The sequence below is a fragment of the Taurulus bubalis genome, assembly GCF_910589615.1.
Source record: "Taurulus bubalis genome assembly, chromosome: 10".
Taxonomy (NCBI): domain Eukaryota; kingdom Metazoa; phylum Chordata; class Actinopteri; order Perciformes; family Cottidae; genus Taurulus; species Taurulus bubalis.
The window spans coordinates 9405889-9428360 of NC_136598.1; the positions used below are offsets into that span (position 1 = coordinate 9405889).

A 22472-nucleotide genomic window follows, 5' to 3' on the forward strand; every position below is an offset into this window, starting at 1 on the left:
AAGTTGTAATGGGGTACAACTAATTAATAAATTCTTGGTAATACAATTACAGGCTAACTTGATCAGTGAAACAAACTCATTTAAGATGAAGTATTTGTTTTGTTTTTGAAGTATTTATTATACCAGCTTACATAATTGAAAGCACATTACAAATGTTATATGATTTTTCATCTGGATATCTATTTTCAGAGCTTTGTGGATCGTACCAACAGCTGAAGGACCAAACTGTCTGGAGATCCAATGACAAACAAAATGCCAGAAAATTCAACAGGACCCTGCAGGTAGATAGACATTCACAATGCTGTCATTTGATTTGATGTTGTGTTCTTTTGGAGTTAATTTACACTTTGTCTACTTCTTTTCAGCCTCTGAATCATGGGAAATGTTGAGAGCCAAAATGGGGACCATGCCCTCTACCGTAACGAACATGGCTATTTGTCACGTAAGCACATGTCTCGGTCTCTTCGCATCTCCAACAAACAGTCCAGACGCTCTCGACATGCTTCATCAGGGAAAATAGAGCACAGGAATTCTGAAACGAGCACACGCTCAAGTAGCACCCCTAGTATCCCACAATCCCTGGCTGACAATGGCCTGGAGCCCTTCAATGAGACGAATATCCTCCCAGACTTTGGAAGCCCCATTTGGGTGGACCGTGTGGCAATGAACCTGCGGCCTGTGTCCTTTCACAACGACCTGGCCAATCCCTCTGTGCACATGAATACCATGCACATAACCCTACCTGGCCCCACAGCAGAAGAGGTGCAGGATGAAGATGTGTACACAGGCGAGGTAACATACCTTCAGAAAGCTCGGGATTCCTCCAAAGAGACTGTCAGCTTCAAGAAGAAGAGGTCTAAGTCTGCAGACATGTGGCGAGATGACAGCCTTGAGTTCTCCTTGTCTGACCTCAGCCAAGAGCACCTGACCAGCACAGAGGAGATCATAGACACGGCCAACGAGAGAGACTTTACTGGCTGCAAAGGACACCTGCAGTCCAGCCCCACAGACTCCACTGACAGGGCAAACTCCCTGGACGAGCTGTATAGCCAGAAGTGCCCTGCCCGCAGGCAACCCCAAGGTCGCTATGCCAAGTGGCACGACGCCAACAGGGCTATCAGGGAGAGTGAGGACGATAAGATGATCTCCCCGTCAGAGGAGGATGGGAACACCTATGGTGCATACACCCTCCCCTGCCGGCGCTCCCACTGCCTTTCTGAAGGCTTGAGCAGCCACCAAGCTGCCATGTGTGCCAGTATGCAGGGCCGGAGGGCGCAGACTATACAGGTAAGATGTAGAGCAAGTTCCCATTGTGCTGTTTTTAAACTATCAATTTGGCTTAAATTATCTTGAAAGTGGCTCATTTCATAGAAATCTGAATAAATCTGGTTCTGTATCCATTAAAATGTTAACAGTGTATTATTCATGTCCTTTTGACACTCTTCAGTTGAACTGTTAAAGCTGTGTCATGGCTCCTTTATGCTCCTTGGACAGAGTATGAAAAGCTGTGCAGAATCTTAATGTGGTCTGGTGGCATCACCAATAACCCAGCTCCCCTCATGTCCCCCCCCCCCCCCCCCCCCCCCCCCTCCCATTGTGCCCGAGCGTTTCCTCTGCTGTATTCACCTCACAGATAATAAGCTGCTAAAACAGATTAAGTGTAAAAAGAACGCTTCTGTCAGGGGAGCAATGTGTCGTCTCCGGATGAAACTGTTGTTTTTCTTGGGAGAGGAGACTGCAATGATGAGAGGGAGGGAGCAGAGCTTAAAGTCACTCCCTGTTTGAAATGCCTCAGTCTTTTGTCATGATAATGAGGGGAGGCCTGTGGAAGAGTGTAACAGTAAAACGTGTATGGTGGCCCTGTCACTGCAGGGCACAATCAGCCTAAGAGAAAGGCGCTCTGGAGCGCATGATTGGGTCATGTGACCAGATGGAGATACCGAGCTCAGTGTTACCCCCTTCATCTCTCAGGAGCCTTTGGCCATGTGGGTAGGAGAGGGCAGACCCTGCGGGGCCACAGGGAGGGCAGGCTGTACTCTCACAACAGCAGACACTTTGCTGTGAGTAATTAATTTTGAGCAGAACCTCAGGATTAAGCAACCCATGGACTCTAGTTAGACCTCTTTGCTCACAGTTTTTGCCACATATTTAGAATAATGGCTCCTTGCTGGATGTATACAGTATGTAGATAGCTTAGTTTTCAGTTGTTGACAGGCTTCATTCTTAGTGATGAAGACAACGTGGCTGCCATGCCGTCTCAGCTGTCTTGTGCTTCTGCTTTGATTCAGGATGTCACTGCCGGAGAGGGTAGCGAGTACGAGGACAGCGGCATTGATGGAGTAACCGTGGAGGCCGAGCAACAGTCCAGACGCTACAAGACCATGTCGGCCTCCTTCTCCGTGTACTCGGCGGCTGGCAGGAGCATGTTCGCTGGCAGCGACAGTGGCAGCAGCAGTGGCGGCGGGGCCAGCGAGTGTGTACAGGGCGTGTACGAGAACTTTCGCCAAGAACTGGAGATGAGCTCCTGCCAGACGGAGAGTTTAGAGGAGGCAGGGTCCGCCCTGAGTGATGAGCAGAGCACTATGAGCTCCGCCTACCAGTCTGACCCGTTGTTCAGCGTCACCCAGGGGATGGTGCGCAAAGCTGGCAGGCTTTCCGTCAAGAACTTCCTTGTGCATAAGAAGAACAAGAAAGTGGATTCGGCCACAAGGCGCAAGTGGAAGAGTTACTGGGTTTCCCTGAAAGGTTTGTTATTCCCTCAATGTGTCCATAACATTTGCATTTTATTCCATAATCTCAATATTAATACAGCCAGTTAACACAGGATGCTTTTGATGTAGTTTGTTTTTACTGACATACTGTATCTTATGCAGAAATACTTCAAATCTAACCTCAATTTACAGTAGCTAAGTAAACCAAGCTTAAATTCAAGCATGATAAAATGATCTCATTGTAAAATGTATACCACTTTAGTGGGCTTTAAAATCAAGAGTGCTCTAATGATCATGATGCCTGACTTATCAGCCATGCTGCACTTCTTTGTGTTGGCCACTGGAGAGCAGAATTAAATTGCTTGAGCAAGTCAGGCTTTAAAAAATGAATAAATTATTACCATTCATTGTTATCCTTTACTAGAGATTGTGCCATCAAGAGTTTATGCTTCCAATTATATACATATTATGCATGTAAAGTAAAAAAAAAAAAAAAATGGTTTTCCAGGTTGCACTCTATTCTTCTATGAGACTGATGGCCGTTCAGGGATTGACAACAACAGCATTCCTAAGCATGCCATCTGGGTGGAGAACAGTATTGTCCAGGCTGTACCCGAGCATCCCAAAAAGGACTTTGTGTTCTGTCTCAGCAACTCCCTGGGAGACGCGTTTCTGTTACAGGTAAGAGAATGCTTAAATGTCATCTGCTCTGTGAATAAGTGCACATTCTCCCTGGCTCCAGCACTACCTCGACCTATGTGTGTTTTCTTTCCTTTCATGATCTCTCAAATCAGATTATGATTATCCATAATAATTAGCAATGAATCAACTCAGGAAAAGCAAATGGAGAGCTTTTTATCTTACATGTTCGAGAGTCGATTGTTGTTGTTTAACCTCTGACCTTTCCCCGTCTGTCCCCACGCAGACCTGCAGCCAGACCGAGCTGGAAAATTGGATCACAGCCATCCACTCTGCATGTGCCACTGCCGTCGCCCGCCAGCATCACAGAGAGGACACGGTGCGCCTGCTTCGCGCAGAGATCAAGAAGCTGGAGCAGAAGATAGACATGGACGAGAAGATGAAGAAGATGGGAGACATGCAGCTGTCAGCTGTTACTGACACCAAGAAGAGGAAGACGATCCTGGATCAAGTAGGTTTCATCCTCCTTTCTCACATGGCTCGTCCGTCATATAGTTCCCGCATGTCAAGCAGTTATGTGGGATTTTAAGAAGTCTTGATTGGTTCTCTGAGGTCAGGAGGACAGAAGAATACTAAAACCTAATAATGTGTAAACATACAATTTGACCAGTCAACTACAGGGTAATAAACAACCTTTGTCAGTAACTTTACATTTGTCCATATAAATTCTTTAAAAAAATATAACGAAAACAAAATGGACAGTTTCCTTTTTAAATGTGAAAACGCATCTGTTTAGATTTTGAGACATACTATTTATTTGTCATTCAATTCAGGTTAAAAGTGCTGCATGCAGCTTGCAAGCCTATTTACCTGTTTAAAACTTTTCTAAGGTGATACGAATTTAACAAGCCAAGAGGGATTGATGAAAGGCCACAGACGATGGTTGTCTTGATTTAGTAAATCATCAACACAAGTATTACATCAACACAAGAGCTCTTGTCATCAACCTTCTGCTGCTGCTCTTTCTGACTGTTGACACAACTGTTAAACTTCTAAAGGAGAGGATATCTGCTCCAGGAAGAACCTCGTCTTCACTTAAGAAGCAAAATAGTGTTGCTCAAGATTTGTTTACTCTGGTCCACGGCTATAGTGACAATAACAGCTATTATTTGCATTACATATTAAAGTGATGCATTGTTTGCTTAATTACAGGTATCACTTAAAAGTAGGTATTTCAATCGCAGTTGAAAGCATGGAGGATGAATTGGAGATGGACAGAGAAGCAGGGAGTGGTACGAGGGGATTAAGTAACAGATCTCAGAGGTATCATCCGCTAGAGGCTGCTGATGCTACACACCCATCGGCCACCAGATTGCTTTTTGTTTTGTTTTTAAACCAGTATGCTATTGGCATCAGTCGAGTCTTTCAATTAATTGCAAAGCTCATATTGTCTTCTAATAGGTCTGTTTACAGAGAAGGGAGATCAAATGGTCTTTGTTTGGTCAGTTAGGTAGGGCCTGGTTGGAGCGGTTCTGTTTGGCAGTGTCAGGTTTCACATTGTGCAGGGCTGAATGGATATAGGCCTGCTCCTAAGAAAGCTGAAACGCTCCCAGCCTCTATCTGCCAGTGGAATGTGCAGTATTGTTTCTGTATCGTCTCTGGGCTACTTGGCAGTGATACAGAGCCCTCTGCCATGGCACTGGCCGCTTCTTCCAAACACCAGTTTAGGACCGTGACTGGGTAGGGACGGATCGGTGAATAATTGCAATGTACTGCTCTACTGCCCCAGTAAACATCCAACCATTAGGAACCGAGAGTGCAGGTTGGCAACACTGGGAGTAAACTGGCTCCAGAGTTTCTGGGGGCGAGAGGAGACACTGAAGTTGACAAACTAGAGCCCTGGTGAACTAGTAACTGGATGTTTATTTGTGTCCCTCTCATTCTGCAGATCTTCCTGTGGGAGCAGAACCTAGAGCAGTTTCACATGGACCTATTCCGCTTCAGGTGCTACCTGGCCAGCCTGCAAGGAGGAGAGCTGCCCAACCCCAAACGCCTCCTGGCTGTTGCCTCTCGTCCAACCAAGCTGGCAATGGGCCGACTCGGGATATTCTCCGTGTCTTCCTTCCATGCACTGGTAAATATAATCCTCATCTTTATCAAAGGTCCTCATTTAATCTGGTTTTATGAAGAATCGTCTTGATACACTTTGACATATCTTAGTTTGACCTCTATTTATATTTGTATGCATTTCTCAGGAGCCATCACGAATAAGACTTGGAATCAGTGAATATTTAAAGAACCAATGTGCAGCCCAAGTATACTTCAGCAACACAAACTATAGCTTTTGCAGGGATCAAATCTGTAACCTTTCAGTTAACACTACACTACCCTTATATTTAGAAGTTCCCTAGATACTTTATCTCTCTCAAAACACACACCGTCACCTCTAAGTACCGCAGGTGACTCTCCTGGCAGGGCAATTGATTCTAGAAACTAAATGCATCGCTTCAAACCATGTTGTTCCACGATGAGTGCTATTTTGGAGCCTGGGTCTCACACAGAGCTCCTGTTGAAGAGGTTCTGATTCAGTTTTGGCCTCCCACTGCTGCACTGTGTGCTACGCAGCTAAAAGCACCGGGAGTACAGGAAAACATTTATTTGATTTTTAGAGACGTGTTTGCAGATCAGGGAGGCACTACCAACGCAGAGCTGTGTAGCGTGTGGGTGTTTGAGCTGCAAGATGGCAGGCCAAGATGTCTAACAAAAGACACACTAACAGCTCTATCCTCCTCTTTTTTTTGTGTCTCCCATTTCTCTTCCCCTGCTCATCTCTACTCAATACTTGCATCGGCCCTACGTCGCAAATGCTGACACAAGTTGACAAGACAAAATTCAAAGACCTTTTTACTTTTGTTTTTTTTCACAAATGACTAGCCTAGAAATGACAGGTTGTGTAAGAATCTGCACAAGCCCAGTACATGTGTGTGAAATAGATATGGCAGCTCAGTTATCTGTATAATGCTGATGCGCATGCAATCCTTTTTCATACATTTGTATTGCTCATAAAAACACACTGTTTGCTCATCTGCCTTTTCAAAGACATAGTTTTTTCATTGACTGTATTTGTATGCCTAAATAAATAATGCATGCTTGTCACACATTTCTGCAAAATGTATGTGGCATTTGGTCAAACATATTGTCGTCTATGTGCATTTGGAATGTTTGAGCCCTGACAGTCATTATGTTTTTGCAGGTGGCAGCTCGCTCGGAGAACGGAGTGAGACGGCGAACACAGGCCATGTCTCGTTCCTGCAGCAAGCGCAAGAGCAGGTTCTCCTCCCTCTGGGGACTGGACACTACCTCAAAGAAAAAAACGAAAGCCCACCCAAGTATCAACCAGGTCTGCGATATTTTATAGTTATTTTCTAGTTTCAATGCAATCAATAGAACTGCCATAGCTACTAAAATATTAAATTTGGCCTTTTCCTTAAAGCATTTATCCTCCTCCTCTGCTTGAGTAATGACCACTTCACCTCTTTTTTGACCCAGCAGGTCTTTGCTGATGGCGAAGAGCTAATAAAAAAGCCTGTTGATGGCATATTTGTCGATCCGACCAAGGAAAACACAGTAAGGAGGAATCATTCTCTGTATACATACATTTGACAGTGACATGGAGGGCAAACACGAGTGGGAACTTACTCGACTAGATCATAAGTCAACACTCGTGTTAATGAAATATTATCCCTCTATGTTCCCTAAGTAAGCAGCAGAGCCAAGGCTCAGCGGTTACAACTACATCTATTATTATTTTTTTCTTTTAAGCAAATTACAGTAATATAATATACTACATTCAGATGGGAGGAATGATTACAACATACTTGTGAAATCATTAATCCATGTTAATTGAACCAAACTTGCATAGTAAACAATATTCTGTCCTAAATAGCTGACTAAATAAGCCTTTTGAATGTATCTGTTCAAAGAAAAGTGAGGATGGAACTGTGAAAAGCCTTCCACGGCCCAGCACGGAAAGTGATATCTGGGTCCCTGACCACCTCACCCCCTCCTGGGTGTGTCTGCCAAATGACCAGCCAGTGCTAACCATCATCCAGCCAGGGGAGTCGGCACTGTGCGTTCTGGAAACCATCTGCAAGGTAACTGTGGCCAATGGCTATTCTGAAACGACCTGATCTGAACCACAGTTCACTCCAGCGATGTTTGCATGGCAAAGAAGTAAAGACACTTGTGCACAAGACTTTTGAAATAAAAGCCACGTTCTGGCCTCTCATAACATCCTTTAACTAGACAAATAGAAGTTATGCATGGTCAGGAAGTTGAGGACAAAATTGTAATGAATTAATTTAGCCTTATAGGCTTGTGTAACTCATACCTCATTTGATGTATTACTCATTTTTAAATCAATTTTGACAAGCTTGTTGCTGTGTAAAAATGCCGAATACCTCTTTGTAATCTTTATTTCTTTTCACAAAGTTTTTAGCTACTATCTAATACTAATTCTGTCCTATTTCCTTTATCCCACAGGCTCACCAGCTCGATCCCACCAAGCACTACTTGCGACTCAAATTCCTTATCGAAAACCAAGTGCAATTCTACATTCCCAAACCAGAAGAGGATGTGTGCGATTTGGTATGTACCTGTTTGCACATGATATTATCTCTCCTTTTTCACCAGACCTTTTAAGATTATAAAAGGTAAAAACAGGAAACTTTAGTAATTTAATTGAAATGTGTGAGGAATCACAACACCACAGACCATAAGAGCATCCTTCGTTGTGAATTATTAATAGGTTTTGTATTTATATCCTTTCGATTGCACATCTCTGGAGAAACGCCTGCCTGGGAGGACCATGCATCAAAACATAAATCTATTCATCGCTATCTGTAGTGACTTTTGTATTTCCATCATGTAATCATGAAACGTCACAGACAATCCTGCATAAAAGACTGCTCGAGCTGCTTTGTCTTAGAATACAGAAAATTACCACTCTCTTTCCATGCTGTCAGTAACCAACCCACCAGAATATGAATAAAATGGGCCGTTGTTTCATGATTTATATAATAACTTATTTTTGTTCTTCCCAGCTTTACAAAGAAATTGAGCTCTGCTCCAAAATTACAAAAGTAATCCAGTTCGACAGAGATGAATCCTGCATGATCGGTTACGGTAGGAACCATTTAAATTATCCTGTGTAGTTTCTTTTACATTGACTTCAAAAATTATTTTTGTTTTCAGTAAAGATGCTTTTCTCAGTGTCAAAGATTTCATATGTAATGCTGTTGTTTTCAGCAGAATAAATGCTTTTATTTGGTCTATACACAACCTGTTTTTTCTTAGACTATTCCCATTTGTACTGCACAAATCCCTCTGATATTTTATGTAAGAGTCCCCATTCTCGCTCTCTCTCCACCTCTCCTCGCCTCTCCTTTTCCTCCTCCAGGTTTCTCCATTTCAGTTGTGGAGGAGGACGGAGTGCAGCAGCTCTACATCACTGATGTGAAGGCGGGCGGATTAGCCTTCGCCAAAGGTTCATTACACTTCATTTCCGTCAAATTAACTCCTTTTGAAATGCACTCAATTTGTGTCTGTGAACTGATGAATTATAGCTCGAGGAAAATAATTTGAGGTGAATTGATTGTTTTTCTGTTCTATTACAAGTTGTTTTTAAACTAAGAGTTTTTCACACATCAAGGTCAATATACTTTTACTCTCTACATCTCTCTAGAAATGCATTAACACATGTTTTCCAATAGGCAGGGAAGGTTTCAGAAAATACAGCAGTTCTCAAGGGCGTTGATTACTATAATCATAGCCACACTGCCTCTCACTGGCCTTTGTGAAGGACGCTCAATACGATGCCCCACCACAGCTGCGTCACATCAGTACCCTTATGAAGTTAGACTGCAGGGTTGAGTAATGTCAAATGCTGAAATTGGTCAAAGTGCAGGTAGAGAACGCAGTGATGCTGTACAGCAGAAAATGAGATACTTGCAGAGTCAGCAGAAAGGCCAAGAAAATATAATTAATGTGCAACTAATTGTCTCCAAAGTAGAATTTTTACTTTGTATTTGTTTCTTACAATCATTTTATTCTAATTTCATCATCGTAATTGTGGGTTTATTGGCCTGTTAATCGAGGCTTAAAAAATGAGATCGACTGCTGGTCCCATCTCATATTTGGGAAAGCAAATACCTTTTATTCAGTGTACGCACACATGGCAGGCCGGACATGTAATCAAAGCTAATGTTTCCACTTCTCAGGTCTCAATGCAGGGGATGAAATCCTTCAGTTGAACGGAAAAGACTCTCACAGTCTCAACTTCTCTGACATGAAGGTAGCTTTCTCTCAAGCCTCGCTTGCTTTGACAGTCAACACACTGCCTTCTGTAGACCGCCGTCAGCTTTGCTATCTACCCCCACGCCGCTCGGATGCGGACGAGGATCTCTACACGGACATCTTCTCCCAGAGTCAAGGTAAGAAATACAAAGATGTCAAATGCAGCCTGACAAGAAATCCACCATCTTATGTTGCTACCTGTACGCATTTAAAGGCACAATTGGGCACATTCACAGGTCGAGGTTACTGAAGAGTTTAACTTCCAAACTTTGATTTCCAGAAATCATGCACAGTGTATTAAAGCCATCAATTGCTCACAGTATGGCCATGTTTACCAAACCAGCTGGCCTGTTATCACATACAAGGATAACACTGGGCCAGAAAGGCAATAGTTTTTCTTTCATTTTTTTCTTTTCTTGTGTCCAGAAAAGATTTCTTGCTCGTGTCCTTGGCAGCAGTTTTATACAAACATGATGAATCCACAGGGTCATCTTGAGGAAGGATAGGAAGCTGCCAGCAGTGTGTTAAAGCCCCACTTTGTGGATTAGTTTGATGAGGTCATCAGGTTTTACATAAAGGTCTTCAAGCTTAATACAAAATGACAAAGCAAGGGCATGTTTTCTCAAGTTCTTTACGGTGCTTGCGAAAAATGCATTTATCTCAGAAAACAATTAAAATAAAAATCCCATACAGTGTTTCATGAAGCTCAGACATGACTGTTGTTTTTGTTGCAGAGGAGATTCTGGACGACGGGGTGGGACTGCTACTCGAAAGCTCAGGAGACAGCCTGGACGACGACTCTGAGATCTTCAGTGAGTTTGAGTGCAGAAAGGTAAGAGCACCAGTTTATTAATTATTTAGTGGCGTATGGTTGAGTATCACTACAGAAAGCATCTGACCACACATCTTTAAAATGGTTTGCTTGTGTCTTATCCATGTCCTTGTCTTTCACAACAACTCGTTGTCATTATGAAAAGAGCGCATTAGAACAGTTTGTTTCAGCACAGTTTGAGACACCATCTGTTACTGGCTCATTCAATCTTGTTGAGGAAAGTGGAGCAGTGTCCATATCAGCTAGGTGTTAATCTCATGCTTCTAGATACAAATCTGCATCAAGTTTCTCTTTTCCTTTCATGCCACTCAGCTGTTTTTATCTGCACGTAGCATCTGAGATAATGAAAATCAAAGGGGCCTAAATATTAATGTATATTAACAGTGCTGAATGAAGTTCTTCTTATGCATTAGAGACTTGAAGCAAAGTGTATTCACTTTGAATGTAACAGCCAATTGATGGAAGGGTCTTGCATTCTAATTGTTCAATTATGTGTGGTGATTATGATAATGTTTTGAATAGAGGTGTATTCATTTGAACTCTTAATTGAACATTCAGACACAAATTACAAAATCACAGAGCAGGTTTGGCAAAACAAGTACAAATCTCAAAGATGACTTATATGTTTCTATTTAGCTATTAAAGTGCTTTGGCTAACAAGATGACTAATGCTTCTTATGCAAAGTAAAAAATACATTACATACAGTGCTATCTTCTTATTGCTGCAACTAGCTGACTTCAAACAACAACTGGGCTGTTGCTCATGAAATTCTAAATCAAAGGATGATATATGTTTATATTTTCTTATCCAACACTGGATAACTATCATTTCTTATTGTACCAACTGGATCTAAGGATCACTGAGATCCTCAGTCATCCCACTTGCCCTTCAAATTGTGGACTGGTCTAATTACTGCTCTTTTAACTTCTCTTTTTTTAATGAGCAGCAATTATCATTTATTGTACCAATTCTAGTTAACTGTGAAATAATGAATAATAATACAATTATGGATATGAATGGTGATCTAGATTTAGGATTTGAGCAAAATCAGAGGGAAAAAAACAGTGGCGGATTCTATCATAGTAGTAATGTTAGGTGATGCATTGTCTCCTTAAATTGTAACTTTTGTCTTTTCAAATAAAAAAGGAAAAAGCTGATTATCCGTCTTTGTGTTACGTTGAAAGTATTTAATGAATCGGTGTAAGATGCTGTACCTAAAACGCTGGAATTGGACCGCAAGCTCACTAATAACAGAGCAAAATCATACATGTCATTTTGTTTTGAGAATTTATCTACTTTTGCCTGTGCTTGAGAAGTGCTCCCCTTGTTTAAACCATTCGTTGAACTTCTTGTTGCAACAAATGTTCCAACAGTCAGTAGCAACAGCAACAAAGAATCCTGCCCCCCCGAAAAAAATTAGAATAAGAGGAAACGTCAAAGTCATGAGACTTTTCAGGAGTTCAGGAATCTGATGGAGATGGAGGACTGATGGAGATAGAGGACATTTAAATGTGTGATATCTGCTGGTGTATTTTTCTATATCTATTTTTCAGTTACTGATCTGACCAAAGACTCGTTTCTGGGCTTGTGTAAATCATACCTCATTTGATTTATTACTCATTTTTAAATCCATTTTGGCAAGCCGAAACATTTACCACTCTTCATTTTCTTCCTGCAAAATCCCCCACACGAGTCCCTGTCTTCACCCTCCACTGCAGCCTGTTCCTTTGCAGCTTCACTCTCCCGCCCCATTCCTACAATCCTGCATTTTTATTCCACTGCGGTGTCGCTCCCCCAGCCAATCCTGCTCCACCACAACCTTGAGGAGGAGACTCCTTCCCTCCTGCTGCCTTGCTCTCTCGCTGGACTGGAAAATTATCAAGACTCACTTACATTGCTGCCAGAGTTAGCCAGATCTTCACACTCACACTGTGTGCCTGAGTTTAGAGAAGGGAGAGAGAGAGAGAGAAAAGAGGAGAATATCAGTGACAGAACTACAGCAGACTCTGAGGGTGAAAAGAAGAGGAGTTGGAAGGCTGTAGGCACTGGTGGGCGGAGAGGAGGAGGCTGAACCGCTTCACTCATCCTTCATCACAAGCACCACAGCACCTTCTCCTTTTTTTAAAAACAAAAGGAAAGACAAAAGGGCTGAGACATGTGTTGGAGAGGCGCAGTACAGACTTGACTTTTTTCTAAGACTGGAGTCTTTCTCTCCGGCACTTTATCTGGTGTTTACTGTCCACCTACACTCGGCTATGTCCGTCCTGAAGTGGAGCAAACACAGCAAGCGCTCCTCAGATTCCATCTATGACATGCTTCATCTGGTGAGATTCCTTCCTTGTATCACTTTTATTTACCTGGCTAGCGCTTGCTGGTGCTGTGATAGATGGCGAGCTGCAGTTGTCGTATTCCAGTGCGAGTAAAACACCTTTCCTTTTCAGTGTTTGTTTCACACCTCCTCTTTGCTGCTACAGACGAATAAGAGGAAGCTATGAGTCACTGTTATGTCACAGAATTGCCCCTTAATCACTGAAGTGCTCCACGCTGTATGTAGGAGCTGAGTCTCTACAGCTGACTTGGACTTTACATGACAAACTACCCTGACGCTGTTGCAGTGACTCTCTGACTGTTGCAGAGTTTTCTCTCTTGGCACCTCGAGCTGTGATCTTCGGCTTATCTCAGTTTCAGGAGGTAGACGTGTAATTGTTTCTCCACTCCATCTTGCCTTCCTGTGTTCACACAGCCTTTTAATCTATATTTCATTCGTTAGTGCTCATCTCTGGCATGTCTGTTTTTTTTTGTCTAGTTTTTTCCTGTGACAGCCCCTCTTATCTACATATTGTTCTTTTCATGTGATATTTGAGGCTTTGATCTCCCCTGCCCTCTCTGTTCTTTCTCTTCTCCCTGGCATGCCATGACTGTTCATGCACCCAAAGCTGCCATGGTGTTAATTAGTCCAGATTGTGATTGTGAAGACTATGACTGGACTGTCATGGACTTCTTAGGCTCAGTAAAACTGGTTGAGCTCAGCTGACTAATCGGGCAGGAAAGAATCAGATTGATTTACAGAATTTAATTTCCTCTTTTCTTGGCATTATATTTCTTTCTTTGAGTTGCAAATTTGAATACATGCTCCTGCTGTGTGTTTGTTCGTCAAACTTCTTTGCAGTTTCATTTGGGCTGAAGGTACAGTATTATCACATCAGTAAAGTACTAGAGGAAAACTGTTATGTCTTGTGATGAGAACATGGCTGTGTGATGGGACCATATCTCAATTTATCTGTTTTGACAGGATCTCTCATGTCGATTGTTTCTGTGTAAAAACGTACTGCAACCCGCACATCATCAGCGGTAAATGTATTAATTAAGGGATGTTTCGGGGCAATAGACCTTTGTGTTAAGCAACTTGGCTTTTTAAAACCTAACCCTTTCCACAGCTATATAGTATTGTATGTAATTGTAGTAACATTTCCCAATTAGCAAAATCATGAAAAATGCCTATTGCAGCATCTATTTAACTATACATTTAGCTAACCTAGCATCAGTGCTTTATATTATATTTAAGGACATTTAAGCACTTCCCAGTTCATCTGTTGATCTGGGAGCTGCCTGGTTATTTCGGGAACACTGTCAAGAGGGACAAACTGTTGTTGTGTGTCACATTATGGATGTCTGCCTGATTAGATAACAATGCTGATAACCATGGTTATTTGCAAAGTCGCATGCACAGATGCGTGACCATCACTGGGTAACACAATGTTCGTTTGTTCTGGCTGTATTCTGCTTTTGTTTTTCTTTTGTTTTCATTGTATCTAACTGAATGGCATCTAGCCTATCGCTGTTTCTACCTAGTGTCCACTCATTGGTGCAAGTCCTGAAAAAACAATCAGTTATATGAACAATGCAACTTTGTACATGTACTTCCTTTTATGCACAGCAGAGATAATAGACCAGTAGTTCAGGTCTTCATTAAGACAGTATCGTAGAATGATAACGTTCTATCTTCTGCAGCTGTTTGTGGGCTATATTCTTATTCTTATTCTTATTTTTTCCCAGATAAGCTTGTTGGGGTGACAAGATACATTGCTTCTTTCTGACCTCTACAAGTTATTATAATACCAACCAGAGATCTGTCGGCTCTCTGTTATGCACTCAGTGGTGCCAGTACCTGCTAGTGGTCTCGTTATGTGGAAATGACTGTTTGCACCTTGCAACTTTCTCCTTTTTAATCTTTGTTTTACCTAGTTTAAAATACAAACATTATGTAATCTATTAAAATATTTCCAATGGAATAAGTCTTTGATGGGTATGAATCTTATTTTTTTTTGCTTTTGTGTTTTTATTGACGTGAAAAGCCCAAATGCGCTTTGTGTTGTTATGACTGGTGAGGCTGTAGCCTGTTAAACCGTGTAGGCTGCTACAGAGCGGAGTCTATTTCCATCCAACATGATGATAATGCACATCAGCGCTGGTCTCCCTGGCAACCCGTACTGTATGTGGACAGACACCGTTGTGTGTATAATTTGATTCGGTGAAAAATTAATCATTACACCACCGATCCGTCAGTCGGAGAAAAACACTAGGGAAAAGAGGGACGTGAGTGAAAGAGAGAGGCAGGAGAGTCATTGTTATGACAGACTGAAAATAGACCAAATTAGTGCAAATTACTTTTTAGAGCTGCCCATCAGCCTCTTTCCAGGCTCCCACTCTGCGTAGTCATGATTCACACCTGCAAGTTAACATTTGAGGAGCTGGCTCTGTACTGACTGATCGATGTTTCCTTTTATGAGTTCAGGTTGGAGTTACATAATTGCATCCCATTTTTACGCTTTTTGGTCATTCTTTTTTTTGTAGAGTACAGAGCAAGTCGCCGCTTTCTGCCGCAGTCTCCATGACATGAATCCCACGGAGTGTGTGTCCTCTTCGCCTAGCCCAGACTCGCCCTTCCCACCACCTGCAACGCTCCGACAGCTCTCCGATGCTGACAAGCTCCGCAAAGTCATCTGTGAACTCGTGGAGACCGAACGCACCTATGTCAAAGTACGTATCACTCATCTTACTTTGCAGCTGGTCTTTGTGAGTGAGCGAGCGGGTTTTCCTCCTGTCCATCGATCTATGTGCTATCTGCCTCACGTTGTGTTAGACCTACACATTACTTATTCCACAAGATCAATCCATATATATCCCTGTGTCTCAGGAGATATGAGGGGACACAGCTTTGCCCTTGCCTGGATATTGCCTAATCTTTTTCTGCCTGGTACTGTATAAATGTGGCTTGGTTAAAAAAAACTGGGTTAGCGAGGGAATATAATGGGATAATGCCAAGGCTATTTCAAATATTATACCTCATTACAGGGGGCACATATTTATTATAGAAATCACATTATGTATGATACATGGTGTATTTTACAACCTTCAAAAAGGATAGCTTAATATTTGGTGGACCTGGGCTATTTGTTGTAATTACCCAGACAGATTCAAACAGACATGTGCGTGCATTATATGGGTCTTTGTGTGCAGTTTGCAGTATAGTGGGACTTTAACTTAACTGCCACTGTAATATGGGAGTAGACAAAATAATGCAAGACGTACAACATAGACAACAACCTATCATATCCTTGCTGATGCAGTTAATGTTTAGCGCACGTTGCTGTTTTAGACGCTTTAAAATATTTGTATATTTGGGCAGATGTTTTGCCTCCTTGTTTGTTTTAAGTGCATGTTGCTTTGACAACTCATACCCACAAGTTTACTAGTGGACATTCATAATATTTGTGTGATTACGATTATTTTGTCTATTCCATGGTGCCATTTTAACGAAAAAAGAAAAATCTTCTTTAACACCAATAATTTCAAAGTTATTAGGCAGTTGCTTGAGTTGATTATTAGATCAGCAATAAGAAAGAAAGAAACATGTAAATTGCAGTGCAATATTTTTGTTAGGCCAGTCAACCTTCTTTGGAGACTATGGATGGTCCATTTCCCTACTTTTTGGCAGCGCTATTAATTGATCTCATAGGCTTTCATCAGAACAGCTTCAGTGAACTGTAGCCATAGTCATTTAAATAATTTCCAAACACGTGCTTTCACTTAAAAAGTGAAATCACGTTACCCGCTAGCTCTTCTGTCTTTGATCTTGGAAGGAATGTTCAGACAATACCTACAACTTAATTACTTAATCAGTTTTGTTGTGAGGAATATTTAATTATTATTTAATATTTAAGCCTTGTATAAAGCTGCTTTTTTTGTCTGTTATCCACATAATGACGTGGATAACCACACACATCACATACGCATAATTCACTCTTGTCTTGCAGGATCTCAATTGGCTCATCGGGAGATATTTAACCCCACTACAGAAAGAGACCTTCCTCACACAGGATGAGGTATGTCAAACATTTCCCGTGAGTCTTTGAAAGGTAGTTGGATTTTAAATGCCAACACTGTTTTAAATGTTTGAAGAAAAGACCGTTACATAATCATGTGAAGAGTAGCCATACACGAGGAAAAGAGGAGTGGATGATGAGAGAGAGAGAGGGAGGTTTGCAAGAGATGTTTTACATGCACTTGTAATAATGAAATTAATTTGATTGTTTTGAGTTTTTATATGCGACTAATATTGGATGCACCAGTTAAGGATTATATCAGATACATATAAATACTAAAAGAACACACTGTAAAATGAAAAGCATTCATTTTGGCTTTGCTCAAATGCCCCTTTCCTCCAGCTGGATGTACTATTTGGGAACTTGCTAGAAATGGTGGAGTTTCAGGTCGAATTTCTCAAGACTCTGGAAGACGGGACCAGACTGGTTCCTGATCTAGAGAAACTGGAGAGAGTGGATCAGTTTAAGGTATACCCTCTTTGAGAAAAAACACACCAAAAGATATGGCCGACAAGCATGTATTAATACCCATAAAGTATTTTATAACTACTGGTTGGGTAACTTCTCTTCCCTCTTTCACAGAAAATCCTCTTCTCCCTGGGAGGCTCTTTCCTGTACTATGCAGACCGTTTTAAAATCTACAGTGCTTTTTGTGCCAGCCACACCAAAGTCCCTAAGGTCCTAGTAAAGGGTGAGTAAATGTAGTCTTTGGTCGACATTCCTCCTGGGCTCAAATGAGCCGATGCATTTAACCATCAACCATTTACCATATCCTGCAAGACTCCATAAATCTGCTCTGCAGAGTTGTCAGCCAGACAGTTGTCCATTTGACCTCTGCGTGCTTTTGAAGCTGGTGGCTCTGAAGGCTAAAAGCCCAGCGGCATTGTATAATATATAATAAGTGGTTTTGAACTAGTTATTGGCCATATTGAGTTTGTGAGGTGTTATTTGTTATCAAGCTGTTTTTAAGGCAGTTAACAGATTATTTCTGCCCACTTGTGGTTGCATGGTGTTAGATAAAATCTCTCGTCAAGCATGAAACACTTTTGACTTGGCTGTAGGTCTATGGCTGTTTCTAATGCTAAAAGTAAAATTGATGAGTAAAATACTAGGTCTGGGTTTGCACAAGACCAACAGGTTTATGCCATGAATAAAAGGTAACATAAGCATCCATTTTCAAAAGTACAAGCTTTATTATTGTGAATAATATACCTTAAATAAAATAATCTGGGTAACACACCAATCATTTGTGGAAAGGACAACAACTTGGATAAGATGTCTCAAAGTGTGTTTCATCAAGTGTTTTATTGGTAATTTCAGCCAAAACCGATCCGGATTTTAAGGCCTTCCTGGAAGAGCGCAACCCCAAGCAGCAACACTCTTCCACCCTGGAGTCATACCTGATCAAACCCATCCAGAGGGTGCTGAAATATCCCCTGCTGCTGAAGGAGCTCTACTCACTCACAGACCCAGACAGTGAGGAGCACTACCACCTGGATGGTACGACCCAATCACATGGCTGACTGAGAAGATGAAATCATTTTGACAGGAGAGAATGCACACGATGAGATGTCGCAACAACTCAACGCTAACCATGTTTCCTTCTTGTCTGCAGTTGCCATGAAAGCCATGAATAAAGTTGCCAGCCACATCAACGAGATGCAAAAGATCCACGAGGAGTTCGGAGCAGTGTTCGATCTGCTCATCATTGAGCAGAGTGGTGAAAAGAAAGAGGTATGTTGGACAAAAGTGACTTGGCGCAGTTCTGTCATCTAAAGAGTGCATGTGGAGTGACTGCTGATATTTTGTGTTTGTGCCAGGTGGCCGATCTGTCTATGGGTGATCTGCTACTCCACACCAGTGTGACTTGGATCAACCCCCCTGTCTCCTTGGGAAAATGGAAGAAAGAGCCCCAGATGGCCACATTTGGTATGTCAGAGATGCGTTTCCTCCATGATTGTGTAATAATTAGGTCAAATGAAGCTTTGATTGATAACTTGTGTTTTTTCCATTACCTTTTAGTGTTCAAAATGGCAGTGGTATTTGTGTGCAAGGAGGGATCAAAGCAGAAAAAGAAAATGGTATGTTTTTACACAAGTAAAAGCAATCAACAACACCAGCACCCATTTAGAATATAACTTATTTTGTTCAGGCATTGTAAATACACTGCGCCACTTTTAGAATCCGTCCAGTGGGTGGCTGATTCAACTGGATACAGCTCATTTCACAAGTATAATTTATTTCAAAGAGAACAAAATGCATTTTATTGTGTTTCAATGATTGTAGGGTGGCTCCCATCGAGTCTCTGCATCTTCAGAAGAAAAGGATCCCTTCCGATATCGTCACATGATCCCAACTGATGCCCTTCAAGTCAGATCCTTGGCCAACGCAGGTAGACAACTCAAAGAATAATGTACACTACTGTATTAATCACAAGTGACTTTTTAACTATTGATTATACCTGTGTCCTTGTATTGTAGTGTATTGTATTTTATATATTGTTGTTGTTCTGTTTGTTGTTATATGGACTTACGAGTCTGAAATAAAAGAAATATATATTAAAATGCATATTCTTTTAAATCCAGAAATAATTAGTCTCATCACATGACATCACATGTGATTGTCGATTACTTCCTCAGATGGCGAGGGCTCGGCTGTGTGTGAGATTGTCCACATAAAGTCGGAGTCAGAGGGAAGGCCAGAGAGGGCATTTCAGCTGTGTTGTAGGTGAGGGTCTCTTCAAACGGAGGTTGAATTCCACTGGAGATTAAAGCTTGTGTTACACTGATACAGTCTTATCTGCCGCTACCTATAAAGTGACAAACTAATAACGTGCCCTTCTATCTCCCTCAGTTCTCCAGAGAGTAAAAAAGACTTTCTGAAGACGGTACATTCCATTTTGAGGGAAAAGCATCGTAGGCAGCTCCTAAAAACGGAGAGTTTACCCCTCAATCAGCAGTATGTGCCCTTTGGTGGAAAGCGCCTCTGTGCCCTGAAGGGAGCCCGTCCAGCTATAAATAGAGCAGGTAAATGCCAGTCAGTGGCTGCATTCACCTTACACCTCCAAGTGTCACACTTCTTAATTTGTTCTTTCTTAGCGGACACAGATTGGATGCTTTGGTATAATGTCAAGAAAGCGTTTTTCTTTTTATTTAGAGATTAAACCAGAATTAAAGATTTAATTAATGTGAGGAGAACCCTATATCCAAGCTTATTTTGGGGAAATTTTTTAACAATTATTCAAATATTCTAATGCATTACAACTGAGTTATGATTAGTATTATGAAGCATTGAATATTTGAGTGAACTATAATCATACAGTGCTGCGCATACATTATAAGTATGATGACTTGACGAAAGCAGGATATTGTTAATGTTTTGTTAAAGTAAAAGCTGTGAAAGTGTTAACTTGCTCATTTTCTATTTGTTTTATGCTTTTTGCATTTTCTTCTGTAGCATCCGCACCAACCAGGACTCTTGGCAGGAGGAAGTTAGTGCGCAACCGTTTCACTATAGACACAGACATTGTTTTTGACGGCGAACCCGGACAGGACCTCGCTTCACCACCGGAGCCCGTCTTAAATCAGCTGCAGCGGGACAACGAACCAGATAAGCTTCAGCAGTCTGAGGTAGCAGGTGACACAGACCGCTGGGTGGAAGAACAGTTCGACTTAGAAGAATACGAGGACCAGGAGGTGGTGAAGGAGACAGACATCCTCAGTGATGACGACGACATGTTCTGCCAGACAGCCAGAGCGTCGTCCGTGGAGGCTGACCTCGAGGCCCCCATCATGGCTTTGTCCTTGGAGAGTGAGGAAACCAATGAGGGCAAAAGCCGTAAGTCCCCAAAGGCCAGTGGGACGCCTGATGACGTGGAGCTGTCCAACACAGAGGAGCAGAGCGCCGTGATCCCTGACAACACGGAGGATCAAAAGCAAACGATTTGGGTAAGAAGGCAGCAGTCGGGTTCGTCCACAGACTGTGGCACATAAAAGCTGGAGGGGACAGGCAGACAGCTTTATATGGGCTCCGTAAAGATCAGTCTTCACCATGTCTATTGCACAGCTTGTAGATGTTATATCGTTCCTTACTTTTGCTGAATGCTTTTTGTACAGGTAAAATCATCAGTGGAGCAATACAGGAATCATGAACGAGGGAGCTTTATCCAATATCAAATGCTGTTACGTAGAAGTCAAGTGTAAGCTTTCAGAGATGAACTAATGGTACAATCATGGAATCTAATCAGTTGCTTTGATTGGCATGGTTTGCACATTTGGGCAGCATCCTATAGTCCTGCCTGCTGTTGCCAAATTGTGAGAACATTGATATTTGTTTTGTTTGTGTGACTCAGAGATAGTATCATAGTTAAGGGCTGTATATGATTTGTCCTTAAAGAAATAGAATAAGTGCAATGGACAGTGTTGTCTTGCATAGTTTACTGTACTTGTACATTTTCACATGACTATAAACTGACATGTTTTGGTAACAATTTTGTCATGTAAAATTGATGATTTTGATCTTTTGTTTTACAGATGTAAAGCTATCTTTTTAGCCTGGGAAATATTTAGTTTGTTCTCTTGTTACATTTGTGTAATTATGTAATAACCCCTATTGCGCCGAGGCTAGGGGGATTTTCTTTATTTGTTTTAACTTAACATAATCCTGTTTTACTTGAATTTGCCGTTTTATGTTTACTGTGAAACCATTTTCTTGTATTTTTTTCCTTTTTACTCTTCAGTATTAAAGAATGCTAAATGTTACATTCCATTCTTAATACCAAGCGTGCACACTCTGTATTGTAGAGAATTTGCACACCAGTTATTATAAAAAGGTATTGTGTGTTCAAAAACACTGTTCACTAGTAATGGATCACAAAGCAATGTTTTTTATTTTATTTATTCATATGTAAATTAATTTGTTCGCAAAAAACACAAGTAATCATTTTTTTCACAAAGAAAGTCCAAATTTGCTCAAGCAATCAAGGGGAAAGACTTACAGTATGCCTGAACCGTGAAAGAAGTCATACTTGTAAACAATTCATTGTGCTACTAAGACTGCATTTTTATTACTGTGTATATAGAAAAATGTATTGATATGATAATAAATACAGTTGTTTCCTACTTATAATTCAAAGCACCTCTCTGTAGTGACTCATTGGTTTGTGTGTTTTTACTAAACATTTCCTACAGCTCTGCAGACATCTTATCTTCCCTGAAAATGTCCCCTTGGGGATGAATAAAGTGTATATCCATCCAAAAACACAAATGCCCAATGTGCTCAGACATGCCTGAGAACTAAGTAGCTAATTGAAGAAGTGTAATCTTAAAAAGATGGTAAGAGCCACTTCCGGTGTTAGCAAGCCACCACTGATTGGTGAGGATGGAACTACAGAAATAAACATACATTTCTGTAATTTGTGTAGTTTTCGCTTCAGGCAGATACTCTCACTTGAAAATAAAGTAATGTGCACGCATATAATAACTTAGAAATGGTAATAGACAAAGTAAAGAGATCCTGTGCTGTCTACAATGAACGTTAAAGTGAACACA

At 41.4% G+C, this 22472-nt stretch overlaps 1 protein-coding gene across 1 annotated transcript; it reads left to right on the top strand.

Annotated features, from left to right (window-relative positions):
* Positions 1-375: 375 nt before the first annotated feature.
* Positions 376-20950, top strand: LOC306742620 (rho guanine nucleotide exchange factor TIAM1-like; the record flags this gene model as incomplete). Its single annotated transcript, XM_079225014.1, has 25 exons — positions 376-1287; positions 2289-2745; positions 3220-3392; positions 3637-3861; positions 5299-5484; positions 6604-6750; positions 6903-6977; positions 7334-7504; positions 7893-7997; positions 8453-8534; positions 8809-8895; positions 9629-9841; positions 10439-10536; positions 15392-15577; positions 16855-16923; positions 17266-17391; positions 17506-17614; positions 18244-18423; positions 18539-18657; positions 18744-18852; positions 18946-19004; positions 19210-19315; positions 19563-19650; positions 19777-19949; positions 20380-20950. 25 exons carry the CDS (start codon positions 376-378, stop codon positions 20913-20915), a joined length of 4791 nt encoding a protein of 1596 aa, XP_079081140.1. The 3' UTR covers positions 20916-20950.
* Between the last annotated feature and the right edge of the window lie 1522 nt (positions 20951-22472).